This window comes from Chelonia mydas, chromosome 3, assembly GCF_015237465.2.
Source record: "Chelonia mydas isolate rCheMyd1 chromosome 3, rCheMyd1.pri.v2, whole genome shotgun sequence".
NCBI classification, from domain to species: Eukaryota; Metazoa; Chordata; order Testudines; family Cheloniidae; genus Chelonia; species Chelonia mydas.
Window position 1 is genome coordinate 165,784,739 of NC_057851.1, and position 17,775 is coordinate 165,802,513.

Sequence of the window (17,775 nt, forward strand, 5' to 3'; positions counted from 1 at the left end):
CAACAACTTTTTGTTAATGCATGACTGCAAGGTTCCTAAAGCTGCAGCTTTAGAAAAGCAGTACGTTTTAAACGAACGGCTGGTTTGTGCTAGAGAGATCAACATTATCATTTATTTTGCTTAAATTGTTGAATAATGAGACACTCCTTGCATTCAAAGCAATTTATAAACATGATTGCATTAATCTTCACATTGGTGGTGTTATCCCCATTTTACAGATGGGGAAAGTAAGGCACCTGAGAGGTTAAGTGACTTCCCTCAGGGCTACGGAGTCAGTGGCAGAGCCCAATTAGAATGATACTGCAAATGGATTCTACCCCTCTGTATCTATCTAAAAAAATACAAATAAAATATGAAAAATTCTAATGTGACAATCAGCATCTCTTGGGAGCAGCGACAATAAAGGTGTAATGGCACTGTATAAAAGACTGGCTGCTCTAGCCTGTGGTGCACTTCAGGATCCACGTCTGTTTGGAACTTTGAGGAGGCAGGCTAGGATGGAAAGGAAAGGCTCTTGCATAGCTCCAGGACAGAGGTCATAATTTAGGGTTATGCTCGAGAATCAGAGAAGTTGCAAGAATATGAGTAATACAGTTGAAGTGCTATCATCAATCTGAAATATACAACAAATCAACACGTGGGAGGTCCCTCCTCCTTTTTACTTCTCAGTGATGGGAAAAACCTTTCCCTCAACACCTTTCCCTGTCCATTCTCCTGTGCACCCTCCCTGGCACTGCCCCCTGCCCTGCTTTATCTTCCCAAATCCCTCTCTGCACACCACCTTTGCCCAACTCCTTCCCATGGGCCTTGATACCTGCACTGGGCTCAGTTCCCTGTGTTACTCTCTCCCTTCCCAGTATGCTGTCGATATCCTTGTCCTCAGCTCTGCTTCCTCCCCAGCAGGCTATTCTTGTCTGCCTGAGACCCTGCCCTGCCCTAAGCTGTGCAGGGGGGAGAGTGCTGTTGCCTGGAGAGGGAGAGGCACATATTATCCTGGATCTCTGCCCTTTGTCTCCACACTTAGCTCACCTTTGTATTTTCTTCCCCCCCTCACCTTCCCACTGCTCCACCTGCCCACTCGGGCTGCAGCATTCCTGCTCTGCACAGGCAGGGAGCAGCTTCTCTCTGCAGGAGCTGGCAAGCCCTGGAGCAGCCCCTGTTGGGGAGGTCAGAACTGCAGTCCATTCCTAGCTGCTGATGCTACCAATAGTGGCAGCTGCAACACTGGCTACAGCTCAGACAGAAACCCTGGGCTGCCAGGAAAAAAAAAGTGTAAATGGTGCCTCTCTTGGCGCATGCCCAAGCCTCCCCAGGGAGGTGGGCCCCACAGTTTGAGAACTGACCATTTTTTTCCCTCTGTCCGGATGTTAGAAGTTGGTTGGCAGAGTACTTATTTTTGCAATGATGGAGAGTCAGGGAGCAAAACCACAAATATAAATATATTTGAACAGGATGGATTGATTTAAATCAAACTGATTTAAATCACTGATTTTGGTTGTGCTAGCAGGCTATGGGACAGAATTCAGATTTTTCACAATTTGATTCTTCATTAATTATCAGTTTTCCACATCTGCCACTTGAGTTTTAAGAGATTCTATTGAGTCTGTTTAAAAAAAAAAAACTGACCGGCAGTTACATAAATGGAGCATGATGATGTGCTCTTCCAGCCACTGCCTCTTGAATTTAGTCATTCTCATTTACCTTTACGCAAAAGCTTGGGTTATGGACTATAAAGTTAAAATGCATAAGAATTACAAAATGCCAAGATTAGGATTAAATTGGCAACATTAACTTCCCCACAGTGCATTCAGTGTGTATATCTCTAACCAATAATCAAAAATACAACCTATGCACCGTGTGACTGAGTTAATATTGTAATTGCCATAATTGAACAATTTCTATGTCTCACCTAAAGACTTGGACCTAACCTACATTAGAAAATTAGGTCTACATTAGAAAAATCCACACCCTGAGATATGTAGTTAAACTGATCTAAATCCCTGTTTAGAAAGTGCTAGATTGATGGAAGAATTCTTCTGTTGACCTAGCTACTGCCTCTTGGGGAGGTGGATAACTATGCTGATGGGAGGGATTCTCCTGTCAGCATAGGTGGTGTCTACGCTGAAGTGGTGCAGCTGTAGTGTTTTTAAATGTAGACAAGCCCTCTGTGAAATTCTGTACTGCACCTAAGAGGTGTGGCACTCAACTCATGGCTCAGGATGAGGGAGTTTGAGGTGGCTTTAAGCCAGCTGTACAGTTTACTAATCCTGGAATGCTCAGGGGCTGGAGATGCCCCTGGTATCACGTAAACCATCTTGTGAGCTTACCTAAGTTATTTCAGTTTTCCAGGGCTGCTTTATGGCCTTAGGGTTGCCAACTTTCTAATTGGAGAAAACCGAACACCCCTGCCCTAAGGCCCTGCCCCTTCTCTGGGGCCTCACCCCCATTCACTCCAAACCCCCTTTCTCCATCGTGCACTCATTTTCACCAGGCTGGGGCAGAGGTTTGGAGTACAGGAGCGGGTGAGGGCTCCAGCTGGGGATGCAGGGTTTGGGGTGGGGCTGGGGATGAGGGGTTTTGGGAGCAGGAGGGGGCACTGGGCTGGGGAGTGGGGCTGGGGGGGTTCCAGGCTGAGGCAGAGGTTTGGAGTGTGGGAGGGGGTGTGGGCTCTGGGGTGGGGCCAGGGATGAGGGGTTTGGGATGCAGGAGGGGGCTCCGGGCTGGGGCCAGAAATGAAGGTTTCACGGTGCGGGCTGGGGCACGGGGTTGGGGTGCGGGAAGCAGTGAGGGGTGTGGGCTCCAGACGGCGCTGACCTCGCGCAGCTTCTGGGAAGCGGCAACATGTCCCTCCGGCTCCTAGGTGGAGGGGTGGCCTGGGGGCTCCAAGTGCTGTCCTTGCCCGCAGGCGCCATCTCTGTTGCTTTCACTGGCCACAGTTCCCAGAAAATGGAAGCTGCGGAGCTGGTGTGGGAGGCGGCGCCTGCGGGCGGGGGCAGCATATGGAGCCTCCCTGGCTGCCCCTCCACCTAGGAGCCGGACACACCAGCTGCTTCCCAGGAGCCACACAGAGCCAGGCAGGGAGCCTGCCTGCTCCACTGCGCTGCCAACTGGATTTTTAATAGGCCGGTCAGCTGTGCTGACTGGAGTAGCCATGGTCCCTTTTCAACTGGGTGGTCCAGTCGAAAACCGGACACCTGGCATCTCTGTATGGGCTGCAGTGTGCCTGGAATCTCTTCCATAGGCATCGGCATGTCTCCTGTGCAAGGAGTTTCCACAGTGCCTGCTCTTCCTCAAGCTTGAAGTCTGGGACTTTTAGAACCCCTGTATTCCTCTCTGGCTCTTTTAGCCAGGGCTTGTCAAGGGGAGGGGAAGGGAAGGTGAGGATCTCGCCCTCAGGCCACAGAACCAAACAGAGATGGAATATAATTAGACTAAGCCACGGAGATGTGGTCAAGAAGCCCATCCGACGATAGGAACCTGGTCTACTCTGGTCTAATTAACTACTGAATAACAGACATTAAAGACCTTGGCCAGTTCATCATTATCTGTATCAATGAGAAAATGTGTTCATTAGGAGAGAGATACGCTTTGGAGCTTCATTTTTTTTGAGGAGCAAAATAATAAAAGCATCTAAAGCCCCAGTGTAAAAGCCAGCAATCTCCCTTGTACTTCTGAAAATATTCAAAGAAAGAAAGGATTGGAAAATATTCCAAGTAAGTAGTACATTTTGCACAGGCAGTTTCACTTTCACTACTGGTTTCCTTGAGGGCAGCCCTTTTTTAAATTGATGCAGCTGTAACAGCTGAATGATTAGAAAGGAAGACGGAGATTGGGAAGGTTCTAACTACTGCTTGTTTCGGCTGTTGAAAAAACTTTTTTCCAAGTAAATTTTTTTAAAACAATAAAACTTGTCTCTTCTCCAGAAGAGAAGAGGATATTTGGGAGAAACCCCGCCTCATATTCCATGTCACATGTTCAAGTCTGAGAACAATATTAATTTTTTAATGGACTGACAGATTAGGCCTGATCTGCAAAACTTGGATTCAAACCTGCTAATGTTTGGGAGTATTGTGAATCCAGGGTTTTCGGTTGGGCAGTTTATACGGCTAAGAAGACAAGTATGAAGTTCAGCTGTGAATGTCTTTTCAGATTCTGAACACCATGAAAGTTGCTTGGATTAAAGCAGAGGTTCTCAAACTGTGAGTCGGAACTCCAAAGTGGGTTGCGACTCCTTTTCAATAGGGTTGCCAGGGCAGGCGTTAGAGTTCCTGGGTGGTGGGGCTCAGGTTACAGGTTCCCTGTCCGGCGCTGAAGCCCTTGGGATTCAACTTTGTGTCCTCCCTCATCCCCCCCTACTGGGAGTGGTAGGGCTTTGGCTTTTTTCCTCCAGCCCAGGGCGGCAGGGCTCGGGCAGGCTCAGGCTTTGGTCCCCTTCCTGGGGTAATAGCAATTTTTGTTGTCAGAAGGGGGTCGCACTGCAGTGAAGTTTGAGAACCCCTGGACTTAAGGTTTTGGTTTGAGCCTGGCCCATGTAAATGTAAAGCTCAGTTTTGAGTTGCTTGGAGGCAAATAAAAAATTAGATTATTTGATTTCACAATTCGTAATTTTATTGTGTCTCATATTAGCAGGCTAAGATTAAAGAATTTTGGGGCCCTGTGCAGTATAGAAATTGACCCCCCCCCTCGCCCCCAAACTTGAGTGAGTGGCATTCTGTTCTGGTGTGCAGGGTTGCAGTGCCACTCATTCTCCCTCCCCTCCCCCCCCCCCCCCCCCCCGACTGGAGGTTGGGGGGGGCACTGAGTGCATATTGGTTAATCCAAGCCTGCCTGTTAGGAGCACCATTGCTAAGTTAATTTGAAAAGTACCCCAGTTAGACAGAGAGTTGGAAGAGTTATGTCACCCAGTATTTAAAGGTTTGGGTTTAATTCTCCTTTCACATCAGTTTTTTGATTCCAGTGTATTTCCATTGATTTCAGTGTACTTACTCCTAATTTAATTTTGGTCCTTTGTATTATTGTATATTAAACATTTTTAAAGTGTTAAAAGAAATACAGAAAAAATACAGAATCCTTAGAGGTAGATCCGAAGATAGATAATATAGTTAATAAGTGCTGTTATAGTTAGGCTTGTAAAGATTAGATTTTTATAGGTAAACGTCTATTTTGCCATGCATGCACAAACTGAAAATATATTTCCATTGATAATCAAAATTCACAGATAGGCAAAGTAAGAAAAATGGAGCTTGAGAACTTATTTGATTTGATTTCAGGATATTTATTTTGTATATTTTGACATGTGATGTTGACAATGTGTTTTAACATTGTCCAATAAAGGGTTAACTTTTTGAATGTCCGTGTCTGCTGTCAGTAAATAATTGATCCCACAAAATAATTACACAACTGTGAAAATAAAAAAGCTTAAAAATAAACACCAATACTATCTATCAAAATTATAAAAAAAAATAATTGATTTCTGTCAAGCTTAGTTATAGTGAAACATATATGTACAGATTAGAATTCAAATCAATAAAAAATATAGCTCCCTTTAACTCTACCCATTTTTATAAATTGGAGTCAATAATCATGCCAATTGGTTGCGTTCTGACATTGGCAGAGTATGAGTATTGAGCCCATTAATAGAATAAGTAATCTGTAGAGAATAAAAAACAATAGGTATGTTTTGTAAACCTACCAACAAATATGTTCTATTTGTCTGAATTCAGCATTGACGAAATAGTAGGTGTCCAAGATTGCACCGTGAACCAGGAAAAATAGATAGTCAAGAATATACTGTGCATTAGATCGTTGACTTAGGTGTGTTTGTACTGTTTGCAAAGCACTTTGAGATCCTTGGTGTAAGAAACAACATAAGACAAAATAATAATAATGCATTCTTGACTTTGCCTTCCTGTTTTGACCCCCTCTTTTTGGATATTTGTAACCGTCTCATTAAAGTAACTTAAGTACGTTTGTAAGTTTGTGTAGTTGAATAGTTCCACTGACTTAATGGTACTATTTGTGTGCTTAAATTTACAAACGTGCCTAAGTACATCTCTGAATTGGAGCTTTTAATTCTTAGACCAGCTGACAACTTCCTGACTACCAGCCAAATGCCTAAATATAAGGGGGCATGCAGGTGTCCGTGGTACTAAAACTTTTAAACAGTTAAATCGCAGGATTTGAGAGTTTATGCAATAGTATTATCTACTGACCTGAACTGGTTTTTAGCAACAAGTCTTCCATCAAGATTTTTTTAATACATTTGGGTGAAATCAGTGGGAGTTTTACAATTGACATCAAGGGAGACCAGATTTCACACTTTATTTAGCTGCTAAAGGAGATTTTTGCCATGAGCTCTCTTGTTTCTATGGATGATGTTCATAGCCCCAACTACTTAAACAAAGGAAATGGTTAAAATATATTGCTTCTCTTTCTGCCAGCTGGCCACAGTGTAAGACTAACGGCCTTCATTGATTCATTGGTGTAGAAGGCTGTAGATCATTATGGTTGGAAAGATCTCTTCATTAATAATGGCTGGAGTCCTGTCTGAGATTAATTTACAGGCATGAACACACTCAGGGTTTAGACAGTCTTCTGAGCTTGATAATGATTGTATGGTCAAATTGTTACATACTTACTCTACAAAGTAATGTACTGCAGTGAACATTCACTAGCTGGCTTTCAAACCACAGCTCAGAGCTTAATTAACTTCCATATATTTTTCTACTCCAATAACTGCATAGATGGGCTCATTGTAAGTTGTTTTCTGTTTGCTTGTTTGTTTCTTTGACAGTTTTCTGATGTTTAATTTTTTTTGTAAGCTACTGTATAGCTGTGGAAAAACAGATTACCAGATGTGAATGAGATATATTTTTACACCTGAATAATTCAAAATCTGCTTCATTTTACAGAAAAAATTGTCATGTTGATTTATGCCTTTAATTTATTTAAGGGAGTAGTCCCATTGGCTTCATAGACCCATAGTCAGTGAGACTATTCACCTCTGAAAAGTTAAGCATGTGCTTAAGCCTTTGCAGGATCAGGGCCTTAATACATACATATTCATTCTCTCTCTCCTCTCTCTCTCAAATATTTTAAAGAGAAAACATTTCCATAGCTTGTGGTATTAAACTTTCAAAAATGACTAGTTAATATACTGAGTAACTGCTTTCTGTAGGGAAGGTTGATATGCATCTTTTCATGACACTTTCCCTGAAATGCCCTACCACGTCATGCTTTTTCATTTCAAGTATTATGTTAAATCCATTACAGTTTTACAAATTCTAATTTGAATATAGAGAAAACCTTAAAAAGCCCAGTTGAGGAAAAAGAAATAAATACAAGTTGAACTTGAATTTAGGCAACCCTGTTTATTAAAAATGTTCTTAATGTGATTTGCCTTAACAGTGACTAGTTTAGGTAAGTATCTAAAAACAAAAGCACCAAAAAAACATTTTAATACTAAGTCTAGAAATGAGAAGATTTTCACTTGGGGTACTGTTGCTTTAAAACCTCTATACAGTACAAACCTACAAATATTAAAACATAAAAATACAAACTAAATGGTGGGAGTGGAAACCCACAGTGCAAGTCAAACTGTTCAAGTTCTTTCACAAACGTTAAAAGAGAACAGCAAGGAAATTCAGAGTTAAGGGTGAAATGTCAGACTCCATGTTGTGCCTGCATACTTGTCAGTATTTGCAATACCTACATCTAAGATAAGGCTCTGCCTTAAACTCTGGGAATGCCTTTAAAGGTCAATGTAAAAGTAGGGTGCACCGATCATTGTTTTGGATTCTGTGAGCAGTGGGGCCCGTAACTAGGTAGGGATCTTGTGGTGAAGATAAGGTGGGGAAAGTGCTATCCCTAGAGTGTTGCGCTCCTCTTTTCCCTGCTTTTGTGGACGCTCCTTCTTGGATGCACAACGGTGATCGGACTCTGCAGGTTCTTGGGATCAGAAGGGGTTGTGCTCTGACGTTCTGCCCTACTTGAGGCAGCATGGTGGAGGCATTGGTCAAGACCACATCTTTACAGCTCACACCATTCTAAGCCCTATTGGCAGATTAAAACTCTTATCGCTCAGGTGGAGTAACTATTTCAACTAGAGCATGAAAATAATTTTTTTCTAGGAATTCGGAAAATGATGATTAAAGCTGAGTATTTGCTACTTATAAAAAAAAAAAACCTACCTATTTTAAATTCTCTCCCATGGCTTTACTTTTTTTTTTTTTTTATAAATATTATCAGCAGTTGGTGCATTTTCAGAATTCCAAGATTCACATACTAATGCAGTTAATTAGGCTGTTGGGAATGGGGCGGTTTTAATTCCTAGGCAATTTTTTTTGAGGGAAGGATTATTAGGAATCGTAACCTTTATGACTAGAGCCGTAGAGTGTGTAGACAGTGATCAGACTAGATAGGTTTCAGCAGCAATATAAAGATATCTGACTCGCTGTAAGCAAGTGCTGTATTTGTGTCAAATGACAGCTTTTACTGACTGGTTGGCTTAATTCAGATGCATTCCATTCATATACGCACCTTTAATTTAGGGTTTATGTAAATGAAAATCTCATTTATATACTAACTGAATAACTGCTGTTTGTACTCTTACACCTGGAAGAGACCCATCTTTATTATGTTAGTTAAGGATAGGGATTATTCTGCAATTAAGTGATAAACGTACTACATTCCCCTTCTTCTGCCCTTCCCCCTCCTTAGGAGTTATTTGCACATAACACAATTTTATTTTTTTGTAGAGTCAAATGTAAAACCTTTAAATTCTGGGCAATTTCTGGTTTATACTTTCGGTAGTTTAATCACAGAAGCAAATAAAGTGGAAAGGCACATCCTGTCTCCAGATTCTTTATAATGAAAAAAGTTCTAAGCTCCAGCCATTAAAGCCAACAAAGGATCACCATATTAGTGTGGTTTATGCAGAGTACTGGTTGAATACCTTACGTACCAGTAGAACGACATGCAAATTTAATCTGAAAGATGCATTTGCGCCAACCCTCATGTGGGGCTTTCCTTGTCATTGGGTACTAGTGTAAGAGACATTCATACGCTACTTTCAGAATTGTGTAATGGATGCACATGAACACACACACACGTACGCTCTTAGTTATTTTAGAAAAGTAGTTGTATAATATTTCATAATCACCACTGCCTTGTATAGTTAATTTTTTAATAAAGAGAGAGAAAATAGGCATGTTACCTCTTTTAAAGTAAGACTGGAAGTTGCATTATTAAATGAATTATTCATCAGACCATAGCAGAAAGGTGAGACTTTATTCTAGATAGTGCAGTTTAGTACCTGGGATCTTTTTCTATCTTCATTTCTAGCCAGACAACTGAGAGAGATGAAAGATATATTTATATTTTATATTATACTTTATATTTTCGGTAAAATAAATAACTAAAAACAAGGCCTGCGGACAATCAGTCCAACAACAAATATGAGAGCAAGGTTCATGAGCTGGCAACAGACATACAGCTACCTGTTTTCCAGGGTGTTGTGTGGCAGATTAAAACGGCATTCAAGAAAGAAATTTAGGATTCGTTGAAAGCAGTATGCTTAGGGTGACCAGATAGCAAGTGTAAAAAAATTGGGATGGGGGTGGGGGGTAATAGGAGCCTATATAAGAAACCCCCCCCCAAATTGGGACTGTCTCTATAAAATCAGGAATCTGGTCACCCTAAGTATGCTGCCTGACACTTTTGATACCTTTGATCAGAGGGAAGTATCTGTTAACAAATTTACAATGAAATCAGAGTCTGTATTTCACTTTGACTTTTTTTTTTGCCCTCACAATAATAGAATCAGAGCACTTTATTCTCACAATTCCCCTCTAAGTCAGGGAAGAATGGGGAGCTGAGGCACAGAGAAACTAAGACCCCAGTTCAGTGGAGTATTTACCTATGTGCTGAACTTTAAGCATGTGAGTAGATTTCAGTACTTAAAGATAGGAACATGCTTAAGTATCTTGCTGAATTTAGGCGTTAGGTCTCTGTTTCACTCAAGGGCTTTAGATCAGGCCCTGAATTAATTTCCCATGGAGATACTCAGTTGTATCAGTCTAAGGTGAGGTATAAAGAGTTAATGTTGAGTAACTGCATTATTTAATTTCCTTTAATTTATCTTACTGGAATCCAGGCTTCAACTGCATTTGATCTTCATTCCTTTCTTTTTGTACTCTTCTATTTGAAAGTTGGTATTATGGTTGCAGTTAGTTTTTCATCTGTTTGTCTAAAGTGACCAACAGAAAAACAGATCTTAACTTCTCATTTAAAAAAATAATTTGTACACGATAAAGAGAAACACTAGAAATAAGGCACTGAATCATGACTAAGGGGAAAATAATTCAGGCACCAGTCATATTTATAACCTATATTAATATAATCCAGCAAACTAGTTTTCAGAATGAGCCTGGCACAATATAGTCCTGAGTGCAGAATCTTTAGTACCTTTAGTACACTGCCCTTGTGAGAATTTAGAACAAATGCCTCCTACAATATAAAGTCTAGAATTCCTTTTATGTCCAGAAATCTCCAGTTTTAGGCTACATCTACAGTACCCAGCTTTTAGTGACATGGCTGTGTTGCTGCTGTTTGTAGGCTCTCCTGCTGACGACAAACTTCCATCCCCAACAAGCGGCATCAGCGTTGTCGGCAGGAGAGCGCTCCTGCCCACAAAGAGCTGTTCACACCTGCACTTGTTGTTGGCTGGTGGGGGGTGTGGTGTTTTTTTTTTTTTTAACACCTCTGAAAGACACAAGTTTTGTCATTCAGTTGCCAGTGTAGACATAGCCTTAATAATGTAAGGGTATACCATCAAGCTTTGACCAGGTAGTCCTGTTCAACCTGTGTACCTTCCAGTTAAAACAAATTAAAAAGTCTCTAAGGTAAAAGCTGTTAACAAATATATGAATTCAATTTTACCCTTCATAGGGTCTGCCAAATTTAAAGATACACAATACAGTGTAAGGGTAGTAACCCTTAATCATATTCTACCACAGAGGAACCTGGGGTGAAGTCCTGGGCTCCACTAAAGTCAATGGGAGTTTCGCCACTGACTCGAATGGACCCAGGACTTAATCCCCAGTGTTGTATTTTTATTGGGTTATTCTGCAGTTCTCAGATTATTCAAAGTTTAAAATTAAAAGCATATACTTTAGTTACATTACGTTTATGGTATGTTGGGTGGGTGCATGCATCCATTCAATGACCTTTTAAAAAATTCATATCTATCTGAAAATGGCATGATTCTTCTCATAAGTTCATCAAGAGTAAAACCACAGTTCATCCCTCCTCTTTCCATACTGAGTTTAAGTCTCCTGATTACTATGCAATATGTTCCAGCTACGTACAAGGGGGAATCTTCCACATTAACTCCAAATTCTCCTGGCAGCCATTTCTCAAAAACCCTGTGGTGCACTTTCATCCTCTCTGTCCTCCGGTATGTAAATTGTATAACCTTTGCCTTCACTTTTCAGTCGTTCTTAATATCTGCAACAATACTAATCTGTGATTTCACAGGACTTATGTGTTGCTCTAATTTGTCCATTTATTTAGGTATCCATTTTCCTTTATGGGGACTCTACTACACTGCTCTCTCACTCTGCTATGCTCTTGCAGTGCCAAAGGGCTGGTAGTACTTTAAAATCAAGTTTATCAGGATAGTTAAGTCTTTAATGGGTTCTGTTAGCTCTTTTCCAGCTTGCATGCCATTGTTGTAGGCTTAAGATGAATTGCAAAGAAAAAAAATAGAGGTTGCACTTATGAGCTCTGCTCTCTTATGATGCCCCAGAATGCATATTTTTCCACAGCATTTTGCACACCAGAATGTATAAAACAAAATAATTAAAGAGAACAGGATATTTGGGAAACCATGCCATATATGGAAAACGTGAAAGTTGCCAGAGCCCTGTGGGTCATCTCCATGGTCTAGCAGAGGTTTTTGTTAAAGAATGAGTAATGCTGGGTCGTAACGGGTGAAGCTGGTCTGGACTATTTTGAAGGTTCTACAAAGTTTTCTATTTATTTGTTGTGTGCTGAAGGCCTCTCCTATTCCAGTTAGTTCAGTGAATGGAATTTTTATCTCTGCAGTTTTTGAAAGATTTCTGCAGCAAAGCTAACTTTGCCTGCCTTCATGTATGTTTAATTTTCATTTCCTCATTTTCTGATATAAATGTTTGGCTTAACGTACTACCTTCTTACCAGAAAATCAGGAATGGAAAGGAGTTCATATGTGCAGTTTGGCAGAGGTAACATTGCTGTTGAAAAGCTTACCCTTCTACATTTTCTGAATGTAATCGTTGTATTAGCACTTTTTTTACATTGTGTACGTTTGTACATATGTGTCCCATTTCTCATTTCCTACTTGTGACTATTACAATCACAGATGGCATGAAGCTTAGAAATATTGCGGTTACATACCTTTGCCAACATATAAAGCAGCATTTTGTACTTACAGCTATAGAGTTTTGTTCCCTTTCATTGAAGTGAGAGGCATATGTATTGCAAAGCTGGATTTTTTGGGATGGAAACCCAGAGTGTGACATGATTTTCACTTCATGGAGAGGCGTACCACATATCAGTATATTTTATATCCTTTTCTCACACTTCCATACTGTTGCATTTTCCAGGATGTGGTGGTCAGTTAAACACTGTGAAAGATATTTTTAAAAATGTTAACAGTTTGTAATGATGATACATAAGTAATCTAAGAGTATATGTTTCCCACTATATATCTGTCACAAATAGAAAAGCTTGAATGTATAGACAAGTGTGTAACCCATTCATAAGTTTATAGACAAAAAATCCCACCAGAGAGTGTTAGAAATCCACAGTGTGTCTGTCAGTGCTGGATTTTACATTTAAATGTGAATTAGCTCTCTTAAAATGTGTAAAATCACATGAGGAAGCCCACTCTCTATTGACTCTTTATCAGAGGAGGCCCATTTACCGTTTTTGTTCTCGGGTACATGAAATATATTGTGCTTGTGAAATGTGCTCCTGATATGTTATTTGCGTCCTACTGTCTGAATATAACTGGTGTATTTGGTAAGATTAATACCATGCTACCGTTTTCATTTTCTTCGAGAACGGGCATATTTTAGAAAAGCATGTCCTGCATAATATGCTTTTTGGAAGGGCAGTAGAAGTATGTTTACCCATTGCTTTTCTACTTTGCTGTACAAATAACACATTGAGCTTGTCCTTGCACCCATTGTGAAAAATGTCTGAAAGCGCTAGCATTGTTTCGGCCTTATGCATCGCTGTCACATTCTGGGTTGCAATCCAGACCAGTGAGGGGTTGTGATCACCTGCTTTATAACCCTGGGTCCCTGAAATGCTCTGCTGCTGTGGCTCACAGCCTGGGTGTCAATAGCCAGTAGATTAGCATGGAGTATCCTGAGTGTCTGCATGCTGTGTAGCCCTGACTCTGCGCTCTTGCCCCAGGAGCCTGCCTACAACGCAATAGCCCCACTCTAGTCACGATCACCCAGTTATCGTATGCAGGGGTGACCCTAACACACTTTCAGTCCTGAGTTTCTCCAGATCCGTCAGCCCTGAAGTGTCCAGGCCTCTTGTGGAACAGTCAGAGAAATAATAATGTTTGCTCCTCTAAAGAGACAAAATACACAGCTTATCACTTTAACACAAATGCAGCACTGGCATGGCTTAGATTTAAAGTAAAACAAGTTTATTAACAAAAGAAGATAGGATTTTAAGTGAGTTCAGGTGAAAGGGATAGTTAGAAATGATTACAAGCAAATAAAAATGAAAAATGCTTTCTAGAAGAGACTAAAACTTAACAAAACAACAGTCTTGATACAAGAGAAGATTCTTTTCACAGTAGCCATATTAAAATAATGCTTGTAGCTATGCTTGACTCAAATGAGTTTAATTGGGAAATTAATGACTTGTGTCCCATCAACTTATTTATTAAATTGCAAGAACTATAACTGGTTAACAGAGAATAAGAGTCATTGTTTTAATAGTATGGACAAAGTAGTGGTTGTGAGTAAAAAAGTGGGGCCAGAAATAATTTAATAATAAAGATTTAACAAAATCATGTCAATGGGCTGAGAGTAGTTAGAAAATACTGCAGAACAAAGCTATTTTGAGGCATATTCAAAAGAGAAAAATAACATAATAGCATTTAATTGCTGAAGTCGTTTGAGAGGTAACATTAATTTTTGCTGTGGTTGGGAAGCAATTTAAAAAAATACAATGGACGGTGGAACCATGGTTCCAACTCTTATCAAGTTTTATTAAACTTCTTTGTTTCTATACTTTTGTGTTGATACTTTCTCTAAGCAAGTTAAAATGCTAATTTTAGGCTGGAAGTGATATTGCAATATTAAATTTTAAATGGATAACTGCTGATTTAATTCTTTTTATATTTAAAGTACAGTATATTATTTAAGCATGGTATAAGAAGTGCACAAAGAGCAACCTTGTAAATACGTGTTTTATCCCATTTACCTTTTTGACAGGAGAATTAGATGACAGAGAGCAGGCAAAGCTGGAAGTAAAAGTATGGGATCCAGATAGCCCCCTTACTGATCGTCAGATTGACCAGTTTTTAGTTGTAGCACGGTAAGCTTGAAATCCTCTAATCCCAGAAAAATACTTTTTTCCTTCTATAAACCCTGTAGACCATTGACTGCTTATTCCCCTATCTGTTGTTCCACAACCTGTTTAACATTCTATGTTTATCTTGCAGTTAGGTAAGAGAAAATCATTAGAATGGAACATGATGCATATCTATTTTAAAGTAAATTATATAGGAAAGGAATATATTTCTGAATTTCTTCCAGACTTCATACTTTCGCAGATCTTGCCAGAGTTTGATGGAGGGCATTAGCCCCTTCTTAAAATTTTAATGCTCATATTCTCTTCCAACTCCACTTTCCCCTCAGAATAAATGAAGCAGGATTTCAGCACTACCTTTTTCAGTCTGGTACTACAGTATTTGAAATTGCCGAATGTAACAAAGACTAAGATTACAATTCAAGCAAATGTAAACAAATGGAATGGCTGAAGAACTTGAAACATTTGCATAAAAGTCAACTGTCACACACAGTGCAATTATTTTCAGTGAATAGCAGAAGATTTTGAAGCATACCACAGTAATTCAATACTGTGTCCTAGGCTTCATTGGGGAAAAATTCTGGATGGGTAAGATTATAAACTAGCATACTGTTAGGATATGTCTACACTGCAGCTAGGAGCATGCCTCTCAGCCTGGGTAGACTGAAATGTGCTAGCTGTATTTGAATTACGGTGCTAAAAATAGCACTGAATGTTATGGCACGGACAGCAGCACAGGATAGCCGCCAGAGTACAAACCCACCTGAAATCCTGGGTTCCTACTGCGGTGGCCAGCCTAAGTCGCCACATCCACCCTGCTACTTTTAGCTAGCATGGTTTTTTTTTTCTGCCTGGTCTGGGCAGCTTCCTCCCAGCTGCAGTGTAGACATATCCTTGGAGGCCTGTGACAGAGCCCCGTTGAAGTTCAGATATGCCTTTTTTTCAAACATTTTTAGATGGATTTCTAAAATGTCTACTCTTTCAGAAACAGTGACATTTTTCTATTGAAAGAGTAAAACCATTACTCTCATAATGTCTTTTTCCCTGTCCTATAATAAATGCTTACAGTAAACCTTATTGCTCCACCTACCACAAACTAAGGAAGCAGAGAACTACCTGTCAATGCTAGTGTAAAGGCACCAGCCTGCCGCCTTCCCTCTCAGTAATTTTGCTTCTCTATTCTGAAAGCAGAGTGCAGCCCTACATCTTTTTAGTCTAAAGTTTAACTTCTCTTCTTCCCAGCTTTTGTTCGTTCTTGTCTTCTTTCTGGACAACATGTGTCTGGAAAAGGAAAATCAGAGGGAGAGGAAGGCAGAGAGGAGCTCTGCTTTCAATTCCACAGCCTGTGTCATGTAGGGAAATGGGCTTGTGGGTCATACCTTCCTCTGAGCTCAGATGCTAGTTCATCTAGGATCAGTCCTCGTCTGATCAGTTAAGTGTGTACTGTTCCTGTGACATATCGCTCCGCCCTGTGTTGCTTCTTGCTTGCACAGCAGCATATTGCTCTTGCCAGCAAGTAGATCCACTAGCAAGCTGGAGAGATGGAAGTTTGAATCTGAATCCTTCAGAAGAGCAGGCTGCCTTATCTATGCTGAGCAGACCCCTTTCGGGAAGCTGAAGAGATGCAAGGCGGAGTCTGAGCAACTTCAGAAGGGCATGCTACTGTACTTCCCTGCACCTCGTGCACTTCTTGGGAGATTACAGAGGTGCTGGGTCAGAACTTGACCCCATTCACTTAGTAGTTAAGTCCCTGTGTGGAAAGTTTCCTTTGTGGTGCGGGTGTCTTTTGGGGATGCCAGTTTTTCTCATCTATTTAAAGTCTTTTAGGGTGCCTGTCACTGGTATTTGAGTGCCTTTTGACATTTAGAAAGTTTATGCTGCCTCCCACCCAACCAGTCAGGCTGTTTCGCAGCTAGCAAGAGTTCCCTCCAAGGTCGCTCCACCAATCTAGCCACAGGTTGCAAAGTCAGAGCTCTACTGCACGAAGTCATTATGGGATAGTTCCTTTGTAAATTTCTGAAGACCCAGTTCTCCTCATGTCTAAGGCTGTGACCCTGGGGTGACTTTGGATTCCCCATTCTGTGTCACTTTTCTTATAGGTGGGACACTTTGAGTTCCAGTGGCTTCAGGTACATCAGAGCTGTAAGAGCCACTTTTAAGTGGCCTGGTGGTATACTTTGGTAGACTGATTTAACTGAAAGATCTTCTCCTGAGTCTGTAGAGACTTAACCAAGCTACAGTCATTGGGAATCTGCTATCTCCATTGGTCTCCCAATGAGAAATGGATTCCCCCTAACTATTAGGGAAGTCTTCTCTGCTTTAGCATTTAGACATTTGATCTTTGTCTGATCCGAAAAGATTTTCTTCTGATTTACTTTAGAAGATCATCTTTCCAGTCAAAAGAGACTAGATGTGGGACTGCCAATTAATAGCAGAGAGTCACATTGAGTATTTTCCCTACAGGAGACAATTCCTTTCTCACTGACAATTTCCTCTGTTATCAGAGCTCCTCTCAGGGGAGCACATTAGTTCCCTAGAGAGATACCTTTCTCTATCTTATATTGCACGTAGTAATAGGCAGTAGAAGATTTCCCCTTGCTTTACCAGAAGCTGGAGTCAGTTTCAATTACATTACATTTTCAGATGCTGGAGCTTTTAATCTCCCCTGTCTCTCTAATAGGCTAGCCCAGAGGTTCTCAATTTGGGGGTCATGGATACCTTACACTTCCCATACTTGTAAATGGGACAGAGATCCTGATTGAATCCTAGCAGAATGGGAGTGGGGATTCCAGTATGGACAAAGGTTGAGAACCACAGGGCTGACTTACATGATCAGATCTATTCACTTTCACTGTATGGTAGTTCAGTTTAGATTTCATCCTTTGCGTATTAAGAGTTCTACATTTTTTTTGTATACATTTGCTTTTTTGGTACATTCCACTTTCGTAAATATATTTTGGGGTGCAGTAAAACTGTAAGTCACCAAGGACCCCCAGGACTTATGACTCTTTCTCCCTTCATCCAGCAAGGATTGGTCAATTTTCAAGAGGGCCATTTTCTCAGCCATGTGATCAGTCCAGCCGTTTGTAGTCTCCCCTTGCTCATCTCCAACTAAAAGGGAGTTTTGAAGATTAATTAAGATACTCTTTATGCAGTATAGGTATTTTAGTGGCTCTC

At 40.6% G+C, this 17,775-nt stretch overlaps 1 protein-coding gene across 3 annotated transcripts in view; it reads left to right on the top strand.

The window, feature by feature from the left end:
- Positions 1 to 17,775, top strand: part of MTA3 (metastasis associated 1 family member 3) — a 198,041-nt gene that overhangs the window by 68,405 nt on the left and 111,861 nt on the right. For all 3 annotated transcript variants that reach the window (XM_037895816.2, XM_043543757.1, XM_043543758.1), the window contains one exon: positions 14,502 to 14,604. In XM_037895816.2, coding sequence (XP_037751744.1) covers positions 14,502 to 14,604 — 103 coding nt within the window. The remainder of the gene's footprint in view (positions 1 to 14,501; positions 14,605 to 17,775) is intronic.